The sequence below is a fragment of the Mus caroli genome, chromosome 13 (genome assembly GCF_900094665.2).
Source record: "Mus caroli chromosome 13, CAROLI_EIJ_v1.1, whole genome shotgun sequence".
Lineage (NCBI taxonomy): Eukaryota > Metazoa > Chordata > Mammalia > Rodentia > Muridae > Mus > Mus caroli.
This window is the reverse complement of record NC_034582.1, coordinates 95,392,561-95,414,945: the sequence shown is the minus strand read 5'-3', so window position 1 is coordinate 95,414,945 and position 22,385 is coordinate 95,392,561. Positions and strand designations below refer to the sequence as shown.

General features: G+C 44.8%; 1 protein-coding gene across 3 annotated transcripts in view; it reads left to right on the top strand.

Annotated features, from left to right (window-relative positions):
* Positions 1–20,699, top strand: part of Pik3r1 (phosphoinositide-3-kinase regulatory subunit 1) — an 86,506-nt gene extending 65,807 nt beyond the window's left edge. The window contains exons 1-10 of one of the 3 annotated variants that reach the window (XM_021180333.2): positions 6,968–7,077; positions 10,914–11,016; positions 11,871–11,969; positions 12,209–12,389; positions 12,598–12,723; positions 13,681–13,823; positions 14,018–14,194; positions 14,284–14,352; positions 14,935–15,105; positions 16,471–20,699. In XM_021180333.2, coding sequence (XP_021035992.1) covers positions 7,062–7,077; positions 10,914–11,016; positions 11,871–11,969; positions 12,209–12,389; positions 12,598–12,723; positions 13,681–13,823; positions 14,018–14,194; positions 14,284–14,352; positions 14,935–15,105; positions 16,471–16,660 — 1,275 coding nt within the window. In that variant the 5' untranslated portion in view covers positions 6,968–7,061 and the 3' untranslated portion in view covers positions 16,661–20,699. Of the gene's footprint in view, positions 1–6,967; positions 7,078–8,337; positions 9,272–10,913; positions 11,017–11,870; positions 11,970–12,208; positions 12,390–12,597; positions 12,724–13,680; positions 13,824–14,017; positions 14,195–14,283; positions 14,353–14,934; positions 15,106–16,470 lie in introns of those variants that run through there. The other 2 variants (XM_029468621.1, XM_021180331.2) reach the window with 2 other exon arrangements.
* The last annotated feature ends 1,686 nt before the right edge of the window (positions 20,700–22,385 follow it).

Sequence of the window (22,385 nt, the reverse complement as noted above, 5' to 3'; positions counted from 1 at the left end):
CTATCTTGGTTTTACTTTTTTATTTTTAATTTTTATTTAATTTACTAGCTTGATACAAGGTCTCACCATGTAGTCCAGGCTGGCCTTGAGCTCATTTTGTAGCAGAGGTTAGCCTTGACCTCAAGATTCCTTCCTGTCTCCATCTTTTTGTCTTAGATAAGAATAGAGAGAGCTCCCTGGGCCTTCCACCACTTAGGCTTCAGGCTGCTGAATAAATTTATGGAGTTCGTTGTAGCTGTTGACATTTTGTTGTTGTTGTTGTTTTTCCAAATCTTACAAAGTACGGGGATTTATAATTACTATATAATTTAAAGTATTTTGGAGTGTGTGCTTTGGAAGTGACTATACCAAGAAATGTCTGTCAAAATAAACATTTTCAGTAACACAGGCGGTATGAAAGCAGTGTTCTGCTGGGGCTGTTTAGACCAAGCCAGATGCCTTTCTAAAAGCAGGTGGGCCTTCAGCTAGCCATTTAAGTTCAGGAAGTTCAGGAAGCAGGAAGAACCTGGAACAGGCTTCTCATTTCGAGAGTTCAACCATCCTGTGATCCAGTAGCAGTTAGCTTACTGAGCTGGCCATTTAGATTGCTTGTTAGCCCTTAGCAGGGGAGCATAGTTGCAGGGCCAAGAGATAAGTTCTGCTTGTACTCCTCCTCGGTGCCAGGCTTTTCACTGGAGTACCCTGCTTCTACTATCTGTGATGGGTAACTCACAAAGATTAGCACCACTGTGTGAGCAGCCAGTGGGTCAGAGCATCCTACCATGGCTTTTCTGTCTGTCATTGCAAGGCCAGCTGTGGTTCTTTGCATCTGGATGAGACAGCTTGAGAGAGGCCAGGGCTTGGGCTCAAAACATATGGATGAGCACCCAGGATACAGGACCTGGAAAGAGGTTCTGTGGACCGGCTCAAAATATGGTGCCTAGAGATGATGGATGAATGGTATATTTCAAAAGTCCCAAACCACAGCAGACAGCATTTAACAGGGGTGCCCAGAGCTATAGACAGAGTGCATCATGGAACCTCAGCCTAGCTTGGGATTTGAGGCCAAGGGCATCACCCCATATGATCCTGAGTTTACTAGAGAATGGATTCAGGAGCGCTGGGTTATTCTTGGGAGCTGCTTTTGACCTTAACGGGGAAGAAAGAGTGTGGAGGCATGGATGTGGCTGTGAGCTATAGAGATTACCTACCCTGAGACTAACCACACAGGCTAGGAAGGAAGAGGGGCACCAAGAATATTCAGGCCCTAAGCCAAAGGGCTGAGCTGCAAATGTTCACTTCCTCCTGCTTGTCTTTGGCTGTTTGTCGGAGAGGAGGCACAGCTGAGCTTTGTGTGCCCTGAAGGGCTTGGGATGGTGGGGAGTGGGGTTGGGGGAATCTGGTCATCATGGTCTTCTTAATGGCACTCTCTGGCCTCATTGGGGAATATACATGGAAGCCCAAAGCCAGACAGGACTTTCACAAATGAATTGATTACTAAGGGCTTATTTGTCTGGGGAGGGGGGAGTTCACCACTGTAGTTTAATACAAATGGATTAAATATCTTTTGTAAGGCTGACTTATAAGAGTGAGCATGTATCATCAGTATCCATTTTCATACTGCGGCTGATACACAGAAGAGGGCTACAGTGCCCTGCATAGACGCTTGTACACTAATTTCAAAGGAGGATTAGTTCCGTCAGCTCGGCCAAGGAATGACAGATTTGAACGGACTGGATTGTCCCAGTCCTTGTGCGGCTTCTTCAAAAGAGAGAAGAGAAAAAGAATTAGATCCAAGTAATTCTTAAGCCCTATGCGAGCCATTTTCACTTCCTGCGCTTTTTCTCAGCCACAATGAGCACTGTATAGGCCCCGTGGGACCAAATGGATGCTCCAGTGTCTCTCACCTGTGCAAACATTTCACTCTCCACCTACAAGAGGGTAAAAGAAGGTGCCTCCATCCTGAGTCACCTTTGGGCTCTAGGATAGCTCCAGTGCTGTGATTGGTAGGGCACCCCCAGGCAAGGGTTTGGGTGTGCGTGACCCCAGTGGGAATGCAGTGCATTCCCAGAGGCCCTCGTCGCCAGCCCAGCACGAAAGAGTCCCAGAGGGCTTTGGAAGCTCACCTCCAGCACATCTCAAATGAATGCTCATAAACCAGTTATTTAATAGAAACTGCTTCTCTGAACAGAAAGGAGTCGTTGAAGGATCCTTAAGTGGGGACTACAAGGAAGTATTTGTTGCAGGGCAGATTGGCATCTTCTCTGGGCTGTTACCAGGTAGTACTTGGAATGATAAGGCTGACGTCTGAGGCACAATACCAACTTAAATAAGGCCTGTTAAGACACAGTGTCTAAATACTAGCCGGGAGTGTACTTCTCCCAAGAGAAAGAGCTTTAGAAGTGCTGTTGGTGACTTTTTAGGGTGATCAGATGAGTGGAGACGTTCATAAAGAGTATGCCCCGAAAGGGGCCTTGAAAAGCAGATCCAGTTTTAACTGTAGAAAAGGGAAATAGCCTTTTGATTTGCAGGCAGATAGCGAATCTGGTTGTAGCAGGCTATGCTCTCTAGGGTGTGTACACTTTCTAGGACATTTGTATGTCGCCATTTCTTAATGTGTTTTCTCCAAGCTGGTCCACCAGGCATTGACACAAGGCCACTTTTTAAGTGACAGTGTTAATAAGGCATCACTGGGACGATGAGGAGACAGAGCTGAGAGGTTCGCTTTATGCTGCCCGACCAGTGTAGGCCACACCTGGATCTGCCCCGAAGCTACCTTTGAGTTCAGCCTGTCCCATCTGCAGATCATCTCTGCCTACATTGCTGGATCCATTACAAATCATGGGCCTGTTTTCAGTGTCTAGTGAAAAGGCCTTCTGAAGTTCTCAGAAAGTATTGAGCTAACAAGGAGAGAGGGAAGATCCTAGGGCCATATGCAGCAAAGGGTCCCAGTCCTATGTGGGTAGTTTGGGGGACAAATCTCCGTGAGGTGTCTATAGTGGAAGGAGAGTTGAGCCTCTCTCCCTCGGTGGTTAGGATTTAACAAGCTGTGTGTCTTGGTGGGTGGAGTGGCCTAGGTGTCAATGCCACTCCCTCTGTCACCTTGCCAGTGTGCCCTTGCACAGTGTACAGAATGTACAACCGTACACAGTGTTCCCAGTGCCATCCATTCTATCTGTGTCCCAGCCAGTCCCGGTGCGCTTTCTCTGCAGGTTGTTAGCATGGCCCATTCCCTGTGTGTGTTCCTCAACCCCTGTTCCCTTATCTTTAACCGCCCTGTGGTTGTTGGTTGTTGGTTGTTTGCTTTTTTACTGTAAATTTAGTTGGTTCAGCTACATTTCTAAGAAGCAAAGACAAAGGCTATTTCTCACCTTGATTCATTCCAATTAGTGTCTGGAATTAGCAGCCTCCTAATTCTCCACATGTACACATACACTGATAAGCTGTTCAGATTGCAGTGAAATCTCAGAAGCCAACTGATTTCCTGCACCCAGCAGCCCTTTGAGGTAAAGATTCCTTGACTTATGGAAGGAAACACAGATGTGGACAGGTGATGGGGACAGTATGCTTTCAGAGCTCTATCAGCTTGCCCTCCATCCCCTCTGGTTGAGAAGTCTTCATTATATCTGAAGCTCAACAGCAGGTTTTCTGGAATTCCTTAGGCTCCTCAGATGGGGCCGGGGGCAGGGAGGGGCGCGGGGAGCAGGGAGCTAAGCTGATCCCTACAGGGCAACCACAGTAGAGATCACTGTGAACACAGGGTACCTCTGAATACCACCCGTGTTTTGGATTTCATGGATATATTCAGAAATATTTTTTTTTAATTTTTAATATTTTTATTACATATTTTCCTCAATTACATTTCCAATGTTATCCCAAAAGTCCCCCATAGCGCCCCCCACTTCCCTACCCACCCATTCCCATTCTTTTGGCCCTGGCATTCCCCTATATTGGGGCATATAAATTTGCAAGTCCAATGGGCCTATATTCAGAAATATTAATGTAGCATAATTGGAGGCTAATATTGCACCCGTAAGCCAGGAGGAGGAAAGAAGTGACCCCCCACACACACCTGTCAAGGTTGATTTTTTAACTGTTGGTGCTTTGCAAAACATCCCTCGCAAAGAACAGAATCCATGCATCTTGTTTGAAACGCCCTGGGCTGCATTCTCAGCTGTAGATGTAAGCAAACACGAAGACGGGAGAAATAACTTTAAGAGTTTCACTTCTCTCTCATTTGTTTTTTCTCCCATTGGGTTTAAAATATGGCCTGACATGAGAGAGTTGTCTCTAAGGTAAGATCTTTGAAGGCTTTGAAAAAGATGCAGACCCACCTTTGAAAAAGGTGGAGGTGAACAGGGGAGAGCCTGATTCCATCTCATGAAAACTAGAAAAGTTTTACTCGAGATCCCCTAGTGCCACATGAGCGCCGCCCTGGGCACGTGCTAGGCCATGTTTTTACTTTTGTTTTCAGGGTTCAGCTTTCTCTGACTCTGAAGGGACAGACATCACAGGATGGGGGTTGGGGTGGGAGGGGGAGTTCCTCTGTCTGCTAGACAGTGGGCGTGGGTGTGCCTTTGCAGAAAGCCTGTAGCCTGTGCCTGGATTATTATTATTATTATTTTTTTTTTTTTGGTATGTAAACCTGGGTTTGTTTATTAACTGGAAAGGGTGTTTTTCCTTAATGTGGGTTCATTGAGCTCGCATGGATATGGAGTCATGGATTAGCCCCATGCTGGAGGGCCCTACTTTCTAAGATGTCTTACATTGGAATTGTGAAGAAACATATTCCTTTTACCCTGGGTAACTTTGGATAATTCCTTTTTCCCTCCTGCTGCCTGTTTTCCCTGGCTTTTGTTCATTGACAGTGGTGCACGTGAGTCTCTGAGAAGCAAGCTTTCCAGGTCTCGGGTGATGCCCCAAAGAGGTCTTGTTCAGAGCAGAAAGCATGTCACAGAACTTGGAAACACATGTTAATAACCATGAGAGTTTCCTGGCTAGCTGAAATCTACTGGCAAGTCGAGCCCTGGCCTGCCTTTGCCTCTGAAGTGAGTTGTACAAAACCCTGAGGAAAGGGGTTCTCACTGGCCTGAAGCATCCAGAAGGTGAAGTGAGCCTTCGCTTATGCATGTGCCATGGGTCTCAGCAGCCCCAAATAGATAGGATGCCAAGAAAGCACAAGTTTTCTTAAAGGGGCTTATTAGCCAAGTGGAAATAAATTCCTAGGTGATTGTGACACCTGTGACTTTGGTTTAGTAGTGAATTACGTATATTTATAAGCTATTTATAATTATGTGTTATTAATTTGTGGGGCTTTTTGGATACTGAGGAGGTGAAACTGGAAGTTGTCTCTTAAGCAGGCATGATTTTACTCCGTTCTGCCAGCAGAGGGCGCCCTCCTTAAACTAATAGCAGAAAGATTCTGCTCACACTTGGAGTTAATGTTCCTAATAGACCCTCCGGGGTAGGGGATTGTACATATAGTGAGGAATTTGTTTGAAACAACCTGTCCATGGCTATTTGGGGTCTTTTCTGGTATATACTTTTTAACGGTGGATACTTTTGTTCTGAGACAAAATAGACTGTCAGATTTACAGTTTAATCATCCTACAGACAGGTATTCGGAAGAAGCCAATGTCTGATGTTTTTTTCCAGAGAAACTCTTTTGAGATCAGGGCAATGCATGAAAATAAGAAGGACCTTTATTTTTCTTAAGCCAAAAGAGGAAAACAAGAAAGCCAGAGTTTTGTTATAGGTGTGAGGGTTTGTTTTTGCTTTTTGGTTTTTGGCTTTTCTTCAGAGTGGCCTAAAAAGAAAGTAAATTCAGCTTGTTAGTTTCGACTTTCCATAACCAAGGAAAGCCAAGACAAGGGGCAGTGGGCTGAGAATGGAATTTAGGACCCAAAGTTTTGGGGGGCTTTGTGATTTTTTTTTCCGTTAATGGTTCAAAAGAACTGGGGGCTTCGGGGCAGATGCCATGGGGACGTTTCCTAGGAAAAGACTCGATTTCTGTCCATCCAGCAATCCTAAACCCAGTTAGCTGCAACTTTCTCAAATTACAGACTAGAATCCCCGAGAAGGGAAAGCACGTCCTTCTCTGTCCCTTTGTCGCGCCCAGCCAGCATTTAACCCAGTGCAGACACACCAGTTAACCCAGTGCAGACACACCTCTTAGATACTCCGATTAGAAAGTCCTAGGGCCATTTGAAGGTGAGCTGAAGTTGACCCCTTAAAGATCTGGGCTTGCTTGAAGGATGCCCTTCCGGGGCTGCTAGCCTGCGTATGAGTATGAGGCCCTATGTGAAGGGCTTTCCTGTTACACCTGCGGGGCTGACTGTGCCAGTGCGTGGGAGGAGGAGGAGGACACGAGAGAGAGGCACCCTGTCCTGAGCTGTTCTGAGAGGTTCAGGCCTTCACAAACGCGGCTTTGATTCTATTTTTTGATGAACTAGGTGGATTACTTCCTGTGCTGCTTCACTGCGGCCCACTTGAGCCCCCGGAGCGGGGGCTGCCAGCGCGTTACAAGCACCATGGCCACCAGGGAGGACTATTTTCAGCACCCCCTTACAATGCCCTTCTCATTTCCCGGACGAAAATGAGCAAGTTAGTCTTGCCTCGGCCACTTGTCAGCCCGATGACAACTTTGACTTTGACTTGGGTGCCCCTCCCCCTCCCCAAATCCCTAGCTCAGCAAATATTTGAACCTGCCTGAGTTAATCATGAAGCCGCGATCTTTATCTGAGCGAGACGTGCGAGCGCCCGCCGGGGCTCCTTTCTTCCCCGGTGCAGTAGCACGACCCAGGGGGCTCTGTTCGCGGAGCCGGGGACTTGCTGCCGGGGCGGGGCGCGGGGCGGAGGGACCCGCTGCAGCCTAGCCCTGGGGAGCCGGCAGCCGGGCTTGAGAGTCGCGCGCCCCCGCCTTGCGCGCTCTCCTCCAGCTAGGTTCTTTACTGCCGGTACCGGGCGGGCGGGCGGGCGGGCGGGAGAACCTCGGGGGCTGGGACCACTTGGTAGAAGAACAGCTTCTTTGGATTTTTTTTTTTCTCGGTGGGATACTGGCAGTTCAAAGCGAAACCGTTGAAATGCATAACCTGCAAAGTAAGTCTTTTTTTTTTTTTTTTTTCATTTATGCACTTCTCTGCACCGGGCTCTTTATCTGCAAGCTGTCCTCTCTAGTTTGGCTGGGCGAGCGGGTGTGTGTGTGTGTGTGTGTGTGTGTGTGTGTGTGAGCGCTGGGAGTGTGTGCGCCTGGGTGAGTGCTGCCTGGGGAGAGCAGATGGGCGATTAGGGGGAGACACTCCCTTCTGTCCTCCAGGGGGGGACACTGCGGAGAAGAGATGGGGTTTAGGTTTGGAGTTTAGAAAGTACTGGGCAGGAAGTTGGGGCCAAGCCAGGGCTTGCAGGGACCATGGAAAATCACCTGTCTCCCAGACCTGCTCTTTGGGTTCCCTTGCCACATGGGCAGCAGCAGTCTACAGCTAGGCTGACTTTACTGAGTGCCGCACATAAGTCCCTGTGGGCTAACCCTTGGGCCGTACTGCCCAGACGACCTGTCTCTTTACTTTTGGGAGAAGACTCAATGTTTTTATTCAACTACGTGTTTTTTTTTTTTTTTTTTTTAAATCTTATCTAAGGACACACTTCTCTACCATTTTTATTTGACGTTGAGTTTAGACTTATTTAAACTTGGGTTTCTAATCTATGGGCAAATAGAGAAGTATGAGGTGGAAGGGACAGGTTGAGTCTCCAATAATACAGAAATGCGGTAGAGAAGGGATGCCAGTGGACAGCATCCAGAGAAAGGGATGCCCTGTTCCACTTTTAATGCTGTGCGATTCCAAATGGGATAGAAATGTAAAGGGCCCCCCCACCCCTACCCCCGTGTTCTGTAAATCCTTCCCTAGTGCACAACATTCACAGCCACAAAGCCCACTCTTTAAAAGGAAGCCACATTTACATTGCAGCATTACCCCAATCATCAATGTAAATGTCAAGAGGTTCTGGCTCCCAGGGGCAGCGTACATCAAGCTCCAGTTGTGGTGACAGAATTGCATGCAGAATGATTTAAAGAACCAAAATGAATCATTACATTTGTAGGGAAATTGATTTCTTTATATTGAACACTACTAAGAAGGAATATTTGTCCGACTGCCCCCCCCCCCCCAATCCCTCAGTAGGACTCTGAGCTAAAGAGAGAAGGGGGGGGGCACAGAGAGAGAAAGAGAGATTACATCACCTTCCTTAAAGCAGCTAGCAGTGAGATGGGTTCCTGAGTGAGACACTTGGCAGAGATCACCTGTACTCTGCGTTCTGATATACGGCCTCTTTTTTTTTTTTTTTTCAGAAGCATCCTCTTGCCCAGTGTCGTTAGGCAGTAACATTGAAACTCACCACTATTGAGCATATGCTTATCATTTCTACAAAATAATAGACAACTTCATTCCTGTGCTGAATTTTCATGATTATTCTATAAAGTCTTGTTTTGACCTTGGGATATCTGGTAGAGGCATTTTGCCTAAGTACTGTCTTTAAGCCTCTCTCTCTCTCTCTCTCTCTAATGTGGTGCGTCTATGGCAATGTTTAAAATCTAAGCTCTCAGTGAATTGTGGAAGACTGGATTTAAATATCCAGAGTGCTCGGATCTTTTCTGCTTCTAATATATGTGTGATACCTAAGGGCTGTAATAGAGACCTTAGGGATATTATTTTGATGCTTTTGTAAGATTTTTTTATACCAAGGAATAGCCAGGCTATCTCTAAACCCAGATGCACGAAGGGGACGGAGCTGGAAGCTGCAGTTTATCAGCTGTTGTCAATCTGCCAACAGTGGAATGTACCATGCTGCAGAGTAATAAAGAGTGACTTAGAGAGCACAGGGCTGGAAGAGAGCAGGCAAATTAAACACCTTAAATGATGAGCACGTAGATGCCAGAGCGGAGCGGAGCAGAGCGGCGTGACATGTAGGTTCTCAGAGAGAGGCTGGGGCCGTGTGAAGCTGGCATCCAGGAGAACTGACGAAGCAGGAGTGGTCTGGTGACATTTTTCTGACTTGATTGGCTGGGGCGTGTGATGTAATAGGTTACAGTGCGGCCCCGTATAGGTTTTAAAATGAATTCCAAGACACCATTACAAAGAAAGCCGGACTCTTTTCTTATAACCGAGCAAAGCCAAGGAAACTCTCGCACAAATGTACACCACGGTTTGGACTATGGAAGACCTGGACTTAGAGTGTGCCAAGACAGATATAAACTGTGGCACAGACTTGATGTTTTATATAGAAATGGATCCACCAGGTAATACTGCAGTATTAACGGAGAGAGCTAGATAATTCTGTGGCTTTAATTTTTTTTTTTTCTTTTTGAAAGCTGCTGTAACAGATCCTCTTGAGGTTGCTATTTTTACTGATGTGTTTCACGGTTTAAAATTAGTTTGATTAGAACTTTAAAATTAAATAGACTCTTTGCCTGCCTGTAGCAGCAAGCAGCCCAGGCTGTGGTCGATAAACGCTGGTTCTTGCTGAATGGATGGGAACTAGTTTCTGCTTTTTCTGTCCGCTGCTGTCTTTTGTTAATTGTGATCCTTGGCAAGTTGGGCTATACTGTTGTATTTTGTTCCTTTCATTAAGAGGACGTGTCCTTTGTGAGGCTTTTCTCTGCTGGCTCTGGGCTCTGTGGTACTTTGATGACACCGGGTGCTTCAGAAAGCATGTGAGATGTAGCAGTGACTCAAACTGGTTTCTGATGACCCGCGACTCTCTCGTAAATCAGATGTGGGGACTTTCTCGCTCTCTCTCTCATGCTGAGATACTACAATGGGAAAAGAAGTTGTCTTTCCTCACCTTTGTAAAATAGTCTTACTAGACACCTGGAATCTTCCCGGGGCATAAATTAAAGCAGTTACAGTGCTTTCAAAGTTAATGGTTTGGGATTTAGCTAAAAATCTTAGGCTCATTGGTTGTTCCCTCTGGGGTCAGCCCTTCCTACCACGAGGGAACTCAGAGACGCCGAGGGGCTTCTTGCCACCCTGTGGGTGCTGATTTGACACTGAAGAAGGGGATAGGGTTTTTAACCGGACCTGGCATCTAAAGCCCAGCGTCCCCCAGCAGAAAAGTAACATGGAGAGCCTAGCGTCCCCCAGCAGAAGAGTAACATGGAGACTAAGGAGATTTAGGTCACAGATGAGGTTCTTAAAGTGGCTTTGGCAGAGCTGTGCCTGAAGTATCAACATAGAAAAACCCAGTACTTAAAACATGGTTGCTGTAAATGAGGGCTGCTTTAAATGTGACTACTGTGCTCAGGCAGGGCACAGCAACCAAATTTGCCTTTCGTAATTAAGGAAGAAGAATGAAAGCCCAGCTCCTGTTATTTCTGCTTCTCAGATGTTCCTGGTTTCTTACTTTAGACGGAGCTGCCAGGGTGCACAACTTTAGTGCAGCTAAAATCTAGAAGTAGAGAATGTCGACTCTGGACTTGCTATGAAATTTTCTCCCACAGCCAGCCCTATTTATTTCCTAACCTCTAGGTTGGTCTGTCGGTCTGTCTGTCTGTCTGTCTGTCTGTCTGTCATCTCTGCACCCCCACCCCTGTCATGCACTACTACTTTTTCCTTTCTAGTTTTCGTTTTAAGTCATATTCTGAGATTTCCTTCAAAGACAAGTGTCTTCCGTGGTACCTGAAATGATGAATTCCTGGTATCCATTCCCACCCCTCCCCCCTCCATTATAAATATTTTTAGTAAATTCAATTGCCTTTTAACTGAAAATAGAATTGAATTTTTATATATTTTAACTAAAATAGAATTATACCACTCGCCCCCCTACCCCTTACTGTTTGTTTGTTTTTATAATGAAAAGATGCAAGTCTAATTTTAAATGTACACTTGGGAGTTCGGATTACAACTTTTTTTTTTTTTTTTGGTCTCCTCTTTTGCCTGCAGCACTGCCCCCCAAACCACCCAAGCCCACTACTGTAGCCAACAACAGCATGAACAACAATATGTCCTTGCAGGATGCTGAATGGTACTGGGGAGATATCTCAAGGTAAGGCCACGGAGCTGCTCATTCTCACCAGCTGCAGGGAGGTTTCGAGTAAGAGCAGAAAGCACCGGCTTGCTCAGTGCCGTTTTTAGGATGTCATCCAACATAAGCATGAAGCATAGTTGGGTCCCTTCCAAAGATGACAAGAAAAGTCACCGAGCACTGGAGCACTGTGGGTGCTGGGTGACACAGGACATTGAATACCCAGGAAGCTTCCCTGTTGCCAGAGGTGCCAGAGAAGGTCGGGGTAACAGGGCACTGCCTGCTTTCTCTCTAATGGGCAGGGCTTCGGGAATAAAGGGGTTGCTCCTTTAGCTCTTAGAGTGGTTAGTGAGGGAGCTGCTAGGACCTTTTCTTTCTTTTTTTTTTTTTTTTTTTATGTGAATCCTGATTTTCTGTGCTGATTTGAAAGTAACTGGTGTATGTGTGTATGTGTGTGTGTATGTATATCCAACAACTTTTGTATTATAGTCACCAATAGTGAAAATGGGTGTGTATATGTAAGTGTATGTAATGTGTAGTGTACTTATTTTCTGTGGGGTGAATCTGTAGCACTTTTGTATAAGCAAAGAAGGAATTATTAGTGTTCTTTGAAAATGTACAATACCAACATGTAAAATCTACAAGGACCGCAGAATGTAAAGACAAGGAACCTTTGGATTTTCTGCTCAGTATCCTAAAGAATAGTGTCTGTTAAGACTAAGGCTGTATCCCAGTGGTAAATCAATCTCCAGAGCAGGAGAAGGGAAGCTGTGTGTGTGTGTGTGTGTGTGTGTGTGTGTGTGTGTGTGTCTTTGTAAGTGTGTGGTTATTCAAAGTTGAAAAGTAAGTATGGTCTTATACTGTGTTCATTTTAGGGAAGAAGTGAATGAAAAACTCCGAGACACTGCTGATGGGACCTTTTTGGTACGAGACGCATCTACTAAAATGCACGGCGATTACACTCTCACACTAAGGTGAGCCCGGAAGTCAGCTGTGATTGCGACGTCTCAGTTGTCACTAAAACATTTCTTCATTAGATTGCCTATTTTTTCCTCCTTAAATTAGCATATAAAGTGATGGGGTTCATCATAGGATGTTTTTCAAACATCTTCGATGTGTCCCTTTCTCCTACTGCCTTCTCCTCCCCATCCCGAGAGCCCTCCTTCTGCATCAGAAAACGTTAATAATCATTATCTTTGTATTGTATTTACAGGAAAGGAGGAAATAACAAATTAATCAAAATCTTTCACCGCGATGGAAAATACGGCTTCTCTGATCCATTAACGTTCAACTCTGTGGTCGAGTTAATCAACCACTACCGGAACGAGTCTTTAGCTCAGTACAACCCCAAGCTGGATGTGAAGCTGCTCTACCCAGTGTCCAAGTACCAGCAGGTAATTCACACAGAGCTGACACGGGGGCCAGAGACTCTCCAGCATAGGGAATGAGCTGAAATTGGGTTTTGACAAACTTTACACCCTGACCAGAATTTTATAATGGCTAAATCAGATACCATATTGACTATGCCATTAGGGATTGTGATTTGAGTAAGTAGCTCATCAACTGAATTCTTTTTTTTTCCCTGCTTGTATATTCTTCCAGGATCAAGTTGTCAAAGAAGATAATATTGAGGCTGTAGGGAAAAAATTACATGAATATAATACTCAATTTCAAGAAAAAAGTCGGGAATATGATAGGTTATATGAGGAGTACACCCGTACCTCCCAGGTGAGTTTAAGATATTTCGGACTAACACATGCTATACTCAGATTCAAAGGAAGAATTAAGTGTCTCTAACCCTTTTCAGCGTAACCCATGCTTATAAAGTCCTACATTAAGCTTGCTTCTAACTGGCAGTGTTATTATTATGAGCTTTCAGTTGATGGAACGTTAATTTCGGACTGGTTACTTCTGCCTAGGCTAGACATTGATAATAACTGCTAATGTCAGTTTGTCCAAGCTCTAGAATGGAAAGTTCAGACCCATCCCTCCTGCTGTGAGGAGAAGTGGCCGTGTTGATTATCAGAGAAAGCAGCATGGGTGTCATAAAATAAAATGGCTTGAACACACGCACACATGCACGCACGCACTCGTTCATTCTCGCAACACGAATTTGAAGGAACAAGGAGTGTTATATGAGATGGTTGAAAGGGAAGGAGGAAATAATGTAATTATGTTATAATCTCAAAAAAAAAAAAAAAAGAAAACATAATTTTAAAAAGTGAGAGTAGACAGAAAATTCTCCATCAGGAACATCTATTTCTTGATCATTTGACGAGAGTTTGTGAATTCATGCCCAGCCCTGCTTACATACACCGGCCTTGCCTATCTCCTGCTCCTGTATCCTGAAGATACACAGTGTAGGCCTCTCCCCGCCCCCTTACTCCTGTCGTCTAAGCCATACCATACAGCTGTTTATGTAGCACTGATGTTGTCTCATGCTCAAGCCATTTAGAGGTGATTTGGAGTCGATGAGAAAATTGCTCAGGCTCTGTGTGGCCATTACATCACTTCAATAAGGGACTTAAGCATCTGGCCTGTTAGTGGCCAAGAGGGCTGCTGGTACCCATGGATGACTGCTGACTGGCAGCTCATTTGCGTTGCATTGCTAGCTAGCTTGTCTCTTATGGTAAAGAAGTCGTTCTCTGAAAGCGATGACATTGCCTGATGAAACTTGTGTTGCAGGAAATCCAAATGAAAAGAACAGCTATTGAAGCATTTAATGAAACCATAAAAATATTTGAAGAACAATGCCAAACCCAGGAGCGGTACAGCAAAGAATACATAGAGAAGTTTAAACGCGAAGGCAACGAGAAAGAAATTCAAAGGTAGATGAACCTCGAGAGGCTCCCATTATCCTTGTGACAGAAAGTGGCAAAAATTGTTTAAGACGGGTCGCAGTGAAGATCTCCCTTCCTGTAATTTGAGCAACTTTCGAATGAAATAAACAAAGCTCCCTTTACTCTGGGGACCTTTGTGTGGTGTACGTAGGTACTTACTGACCTGCTTCTCCTGCCTGCAGGATTATGCATAACCATGATAAGCTGAAGTCACGAATCAGTGAGATCATTGACAGTAGGAGGAGGTTAGAAGAAGACTTGAAGAAGCAGGCAGCTGAGTATCGAGAGATCGACAAACGCATGAACAGTATTAAGCCGGACCTCATCCAGTTGAGAAAGACAAGAGACCAATACTTGATGTAAGTGTCGGAGGTAGAACCTGAAGACTTGGCAGTGGCTAAATTCAAGGAGGGATTCTCAATGTCCTTTGTTTGCACAACTCTTTCAGGTGGCTGACGCAGAAAGGTGTGCGGCAGAAGAAGCTGAACGAGTGGCTGGGGAATGAAAATACCGAAGAGTGAGTAGCTACTGAGGAGGCTTTTTTGGGGGGTGAGGGGGATTGGGCAGCCGGGAGTTTTGTCAACAGATTTTCAGTGACTTTGGGACAAATCTCAAGCCAAAAAACGTATAAAGGTAGTGGCAAGGTCCAGAGCTTCACCCAGGGAGAGTTGAGTCCAGGAGGGCTGGGTTTTTTGGGGTTTTGTTTGTATTTTAACCCACAGTTCTGTAAATTGACCCTGTGTGTCTGTAATGATGTCCCCGAACATCAGAAAAAAAATCCCCACATATTTTTGGAACAATGAGAGAAAACCAACAATTACATTTAGTGTATTTTGAGGGTTAAGTATATGTTTAGTTTGAATTATTTTCAAACTGGCAGTCTTCTTAATACCGTCCCTGCCCTCTGCCCAGGTTACTGAACTCCAGGTGGAGCTAGTAATAACTTTCTGCTAGCCATTCACCCTGGGGGGTTGGTGAGAAGGCCAAACAAAAAGAGAGAAAGGCTGAGTCACCTTATCCGACTTGCTGGGAAGGAGACCTGGGGGCAGGTTGGGTTCCCACACTCTTGAGTCACAAACCTTCCCTTCTGCCCATGTAGTCAATACTCACTGGTAGAAGATGATGAGGATTTGCCCCACCACGACGAGAAGACATGGAATGTCGGGAGCAGCAACCGAAACAAAGCCGAGAACCTATTGCGAGGGAAGCGAGACGGCACTTTCCTTGTCCGGGAGAGCAGTAAGCAGGGCTGTTACGCCTGCTCCGTAGTGTAAGTAGCCCAGGGCAACTCACTCATTGTGTTTCGGTTGTTTATTCCTCCGCGATGGGAATTTGAAAAAAAAAAAAATGTTCTAACCTTGAAGAAGTATGGTTAGTCCAGGCAGATGAATCTGTTAAGAACATCTAACAGAGAGAGACACACCTGCTGCCATTTAGTAGGACAGCTGGGACAAGTGAATTAATTCCTAGATGTCTTTAGGTCTTCTTTCTTTCTTTCTTTCTTTCTTTCTTTCTTTCTTTCTTTCTTTCTTTCTTTCTTTCTTTCTTTCTCTCTCTCTCTCTCTCTNTCTCTCTCTCTCTCTCTCTTTCTTTCTTTCTTTCTTTCTTTCTTGTCTTAATTATAAACAGAAATGGCTGTACCTGCCCACTGTCCCGACCCCTCTACAAGTCAGTATAGCTAGAATGCATAGTCTGTTTTGTGAGAGCATCACCTGAACTAGATAAAGCAAGCACTCCTTCAGGGACGACCAAAACAAGAGTGAAGACTCCATTTCGGTCATCAGACATACACCCCGAGGTGGGCACATGTCTATCTTGTAGTCTCGTTTCTTTTTACATCTTAATACTTTGGAGGAGTACTTTGAAAAGTAAACTCGGAAGCCAAGCATGGCGCCTGTAATCCTAGCCCTCAGAGGCGTAGGCAAGAGGATGGTGAGTGGTTGAGGCCAGCATAGCCTTCAACATGGAGACCCCGAGTCAACTGAAAGGACAATGCAAGGAAGGTTTGGAGTCATGAGCATATTAGGGACAGAAAAATAACTGTCCTCTTGTATGCACGGACACCAAAAGAACCTTCTACAACCCATCACCGCTTCATTTTTGAACTATCTCTTTAAGAAAGAGAGAGGGAGAGCTTTTGAGTTAGGATGAGAGGATAGCAGAATGCAGAATACACACCAAGATAGTCTTGATGACGTCTCAAGGAAAGCCTAAGAGACCTGTTGATTAGAACTGGAGGGAGGGAAGCTACCATGTGGTCTCACCGACACATTAATAACAGCACCAGAGAGGTTGGAAACTGTCATTTGTCACGTGCTTACTACATGGCACATCCAGCCCCACATATAGCAAACATTTCTCATAGGAACCCTACTCCATACATACATGTTATGCCTCTCCTTGTGTTAAACCATTTAAAGTCCAATGAAGCAGGCTCAAATGGTTAGTCCTGGTGTATGTTGCAAAGGGCACTCATAGTTTACTCTGGCTTTGGGGCTTTGGTTCCCCAGGAGGGAAACAGACCCATTCGCTGTGCCCCTCCATGAGGTTGGCTTTGTTAAAAAAATACCCTGCAGCATTCCAGATCATCTGAGACCCACTGAAAAAGACTTTTTTGTTCCCTTCCCCTTTCCAGGGTAGACGGCGAAGTCAAGCATTGCGTCATTAACAAGACTGCCACTGGCTATGGCTTTGCCGAGCCCTACAACCTGTACAGCTCCCTGAAGGAGCTGGTGCTACATTATCAACACACCTCCCTCGTGCAGCACAATGACTCCCTCAATGTCACACTAGCATACCCAGTATATGCACAACAGAGGCGATGAAGCGCTGCCCTCGGATCCAGTTCCTCACCTTCAAGCCACCCAAGGCCTCTGAGAAGCAAAGGGCTCCTCTCCAGCCCGACCTGTGAACTGAGCTGCAGAAACGAAGCCGGCTGTCTGCACATGGGACTAGAGCTTTCTTGGACAAAAAGAAGTCGGGGAAGACACGCAGCCTCGGACTGTTGGATGACCAGACGTTTCTAACCTTATCCTCTTTCTTTCTTTCTTTCTTTCTTTTTTTTTAATTTAAAGCCACAACACACAACCAACACACAGAGAAAAAGAAATGCAAAAATCTCTCCGTGCAGGGACAAAGAGGCCTTTAACCATGGTGCTTGTTAACGCTTTTCTGAAGCTTTACCAGCTACAAGTTGGGACTTTGGAGACCAGAAGGTAGACAGGGCCGAAGAGCCTGCGCCTGGGGCCGCTTGGTCCAGCCTGGTGTAGCCTGGGTGTCGCTGGGTGTGGTGAACCCAGACACACCACACTGTGGATTATTTCCTTTCTAAAAGAGCGAATGATACGTGTCAGAGAGCCGCGTCTGCTCACACAGGACACTTGGAGAGAACATTGATGCGGTCTGTTCGGAGGAAAAACAGAACACCAGAAAACGTTTTTGTTTAAACTTATCAAATCAGCAACCAACAGCCCACCAACAGAAAAAAGAGTGTGCAGAAGGGGACTTACAGTGACATTCAGTATATAAAATATGTACATAATATTGGGTGACTAACTATCAAATAGATGGATTTGTATCAATACCAAATAGCTTCTGTTTTGTTTTGCTGAAGGCTATAAACGTGCAGCGCTATGCAATTCTTAATTTTTTTTATGTTGTTACCCGTTTCAAATACACCTTCGGAATAAGCTTCCCTTACCCCAGTTTTTGTTGCTTGAAAATATTGTCCCTGATTTTTGTTAATATTTGTTTTTGTTATTTTTACTTTTTTTTTTTAAAGAAGTGTACAGGATGCCAGAAAGGAGAATGGCTTAAGAATTAAAACTATGAAATATTTTACAGTTTTTCTTGTACAGAGTACTTGGCTGTTAGCCCAAGGTTAAAAAGTTCATAACAGATTTTTTTTTTTTTTTGGACTAAATGTTGGGCAGGGCCCTGATAAGCTTCAAAGCTGCTTTATTCAATAAAAAAAGAAAAAGAAAATGATATATGATATGACAAAGTATTGCTGAGTCCAACAGTGTTAAGACTCTTGAAATACGGTACCTGGCAATGTTTGTTTCCTAATGAATTGTGAACTTCTTGAATCTGGAGGGAGGGGGAGGCGGTCATGGGTTGTAACAGGCGGGGTAAGGGGAGGGGGGGGAAGTAAGGTGGTGTGCACTTTCTAGGGATCCCAGGGAAGGGGGGGAGCCAGGCTGTTTGTCTCCTGTCTTTCCCCATCTGAGTTTGGTAGTCATTAGCAATTAACAGCAACTCCAGACCTACTGTTATAACTCCATCCCAGCACAGCTGGCCAGCATCTCCGTTGTCATGAAGTGCTGAGTTTGTTCTGGGGTTCCTGGAATGTGCCCTCTTTCGTTGTTGTAACACACTGGTCTCAAGGTTGGATCCCTGCATTTAGAAAATGTGTTCTTTTTTCTTTGTAGCATTGGACTAGTCACAGCAGTCAGCCAGTCACCATTCATTTTGGCTAAAGCATGGTCTGAAAAAACAGTATCTAGTTGGGTGCTTGATATTTTTTCCCAGCTCTCTGTTCAGAGTTCAGTTTAGAATGGAAGGCAAGTAGACCCAAGTGGGTGGTCACTGTGCTTTGTGGAGATTGTTAAGTGCAAACATTTAACAGTTCTGACAGGTCTTCTCATTACTGTGATTGTGCATGCTGCATACATCACGGTGTGCAAAGGGAGTAGTTGGTGACATCTGTAATTTAGGACAAAAGTTCGAGTTTCCTACCCTAGTGTACATATGTCAAAGCTGGCGAGTTCATGGGGAATTGCCATGTGCTGTGACAGGTAGAGGTTGCTGGTAGTCCCTGTCGCAGCCCAGGTAGATTCACGAGCCATCCTCAGTTTCTCTTTCTCAATATCAGACACACCCACAGCTTTATAGCTCTTCCCTTATTTGGGGGGTCTTGTAATATTGCTCTTGTTTCGATCTTGGAATTTGCAGCCCAGTGGCTGGGTTAATGGTCTGTAGAATGTATTACTTTTCTTCCTATGAAGCCACTGCTCATTCTCAAGAGCAAAAGTCAGTCAGCCAGACTGTCAGCCCACAAACTTGACCCGACCACCTCCTGACTGCCAGGAAATTGATTCCCCCGGTTGACTCTGGGCTTTGCAACCTCCAGCGGTAGCATTCTGCCACACCACATACAACTGAAGAGTTAATAACTTGTTTGTAAGCTCTGTGGTTGGCTTCTGCTCTCTGCTCTCTTTCTCTCTTTCCCTTTTCTTTTTGTAGCACATCATGTATGCTATCAGATACAAAGAACTTTAATTTTTAAAAAGGATCTGAGATTGCTTCGTGACAAGATCTGTTAAGTGGGTTTTTTTTTTTTTTTCCTTCAACACTCTCTGCAAGATGACTTGCAACTTAGGCAGTTGCCTGAATTTCTCATCTCACCGATGTGAGTACAATAGAGCTTTCATGTGTCAGAAGGCAGGAGTCATTGAGTTATAGCACACCTGTCCTGCTGAATGCCTTTTTGGTGACAGGTTAGCATGCTCACCAACTCTGTCCTTGGGGAGGTTTGACCATTAAGGTTCTGTGGATTCCATCCAAGCCATCTTCTAGTAACACCGAGTGGCTCATGAATGCAGATAGATACGGCATAGCTGGGATGTGAGCATGCCCACTCAGGTTTTCTCACCAACTGTCCCATTCTAGAGACAGCCAGACACTAAGCTGCTGAGCTAGACTATAGAAGTGGGAGGGTTGGGACCTTGTGTTCTACACCAGAGTGATCATAGCCATGGGATAAGGCAGCAAGCATATTTTCAACATTTGACAACTTCACAGCCCTGGATATATGTATATATGTATAATGTGCATGGACTGTTTCCAGTACACCTTTCAGCCACGCAGATCCACAGTCAAGTTCAAGTACATAACAAGCAGATGTCCAGTACAGGTCTTGTATATGCGTATGTGCGTGTGTGTGTGTTCGTGTATTTCTTTGCTGTTGCTTTGTTTTGTCTTCTAAAGGTAAAATTTGTCCACAAGTGAAGTGAGAAGTCCGTCATTTGATACTCTCCTGTTTTTAGAAGCTCTTCCCTTTCAGGGAGCGGCCTGGATGACTTGCTTACCTGATGGATCCCTGTTCTCAATGTTGTCAAGTCAGAGTGTGTTTCTGTGAGCTGTCATTGTGGGGAACCAATCGCTTTGTCATATATCTGATTATGAACTATAACTTGTTTGGGAAGTCCTACTGATGTTCTTTATTGGGAGAAAGTTCTTGCAGGTTTTCCCAACTGTGCTTTCGCAATGCATGGTATCCAAGTCAGTTGGAAAGTGGGTTTTGTTGTCTGTTCGAATTTAGGGTCATTTAAGAAAGGGGCAGTTAAGAGAAGCACAATGCCTCCCATGGGACAACGTTCCAAAATGCCAAATTCTTCTCTTTCTTACAACAATCTATAATTATATAAAATAACTAGTACTGGGGGTAGGGAGAGGGTAGAATTGGCTCCATCGGAAAGACTCCTGCTTCATACCGAGCTTGTCGCCATGAGATAGCATTGGCTGCCCAGGATGCTGCTATTTAAGAAGAAAAAAAAAATCAAAACAAACAAAAAAGCCCTCATTTATATGTGTGTATTTTTTAAAGCTACACTCTGTTCAATGTTTTTACAAATCTGTTTATATGACATTGATAAACTAAAGTTGGTCTTTTGACGAGAGGGAGGATGTCATGGTTGGTTGTAATTTTGCCTTTACAAGGTAACTGGGGCGGGAGGGGAGGGAGTGTGCCTCCTTGACATTTTGTTCAAGTTATAGATTCAGTGAAGCTATGTATTGTTTTAAGTTGCTTAATGCATTGTATTAGGTCCTCAAACAGAATAAAGGTTGTTTTGAAACTTAAAAGTCTCCATTTGAAATTTTAGTGTTCACCGGAGACGTTTCTAAACTCCCACCAACCTGTTTGTTTCACTATTCCAACTCCGTTTTATAAACTGAAGGTACAAATCAGTCACTTGAATGTGCTCAGCGCTATTTATAATAAATAGCATCTTAATGCGTTGGTGGTAGAAAATAAATACCTCTAGGTGATATCATTTCAAGGCATGTTCTTGCTATTCGAAAAGTCTCATTTCCCTCCATCTTTCCTGCCCTCCACCCAACCTTGACAATTATCTACTAGTTCCTTTGGGTTTTTGATGGCTTCTGGTTTTGTCTCTTGTACACTGGATTATTTAAACTCATGGTAGAAGAACAATGATGTGACCTGAGACTATAAACAGGGCCACTTAGTCCCCACATACCAGTGTGCCTGCATCATCTGGTCAAGAAGCAGCTCTTACTGTGAAATGACTTCCCCACCGACATTTCCTGCTGGATGAACCTGCCACCACCACACTCTTGTGTATGTATGGTGTATGTAGGCCACACATCTTATATGTAAGCACAATGAGGTTGCCAGAAAAGAAGACACTGCCAGGTGGTGGTGGCTCAACCCTTTAATCCCAGCCCTCTCAAGGCTGAGGGAGGCAGATCTCTGAGCTCAAAGCCAGCTTGGTCTATAGAAGGAGTTCCGGTATAGCCAGGGCTACACAAAGAAACCCTGTCTCAACAAAACAAACAAAAACACCAGAAAACAAACGATTACCCAACCCAAAGAAACAGAAGAGAAGACATGGGCTAGGCGTAAGAGTGAGAGGACCCACACGTCTATGCCAAAAGTATCTGGTGCGTGGTAAGCAAGGCAGTAGCTTTCGGGTATCACAACTCATTCCCTAGATCTTATACCCTTTGGTCTCCCTGAGTGAGTCCCCACACCGCGAGTGAAATCCTGTGCACTTAGCTCCCAGACAAGGCTCTGGCCCCATGGAAGTGTTCTGAATGTCTACAGCCTCATGCAGCTTCCAACCCTCTGTTTTCTGAATACATCTTTTGGGTTTCTAACCCTTTCATTGGCTGCTGAGTAATTCTGCTTACTTAATTTTGCCTGTAAGCAGCACTATGCAGTATCTAGCAGCAGGGATAATTTTGTCATTATGTGAACATCATAGGGTGCATTTCCATACACCTACTGGCATAGCCTGTTATACTACACCTGGGCTGTGTGGCATGTACCTATAGGCTCCCAGGGCCCAAATGAATTAGTGAGTATGAGAGTAGATCAAGCATAAGAGCAAATGGTAGAATCAAGACATATAAACTAGCTATCTGGGGCTGCTGCTGGTGTAGCATTGCCAACTTTTACAGAGAGCATTTTATAATTAGGAGTGTACTCCAAGATACAGCAACTACATTGGCCAATGAGAACTGTTGATTGTTAGGTCTCAGGTACTGCCCATTGCTACTTTTTACACATGCTTGCACGGTAGGTTTGTCTGAATCAGTCTTTGCACAATGATATGATAAGTTGTGGCAGTGTCACAACCGTGTGGGACCCACACTATTCTTAGGGGAGCTGAAATGTCATTATGTGACACATGGCTATAATCTTGTCATGACAGGCCTCTGACACACCAAGTGACTGTTATCTACTAAACTCTTCCTATGCTTTATCCATACCAATCCCCCAACAATTACATGAGTTAGAAGATA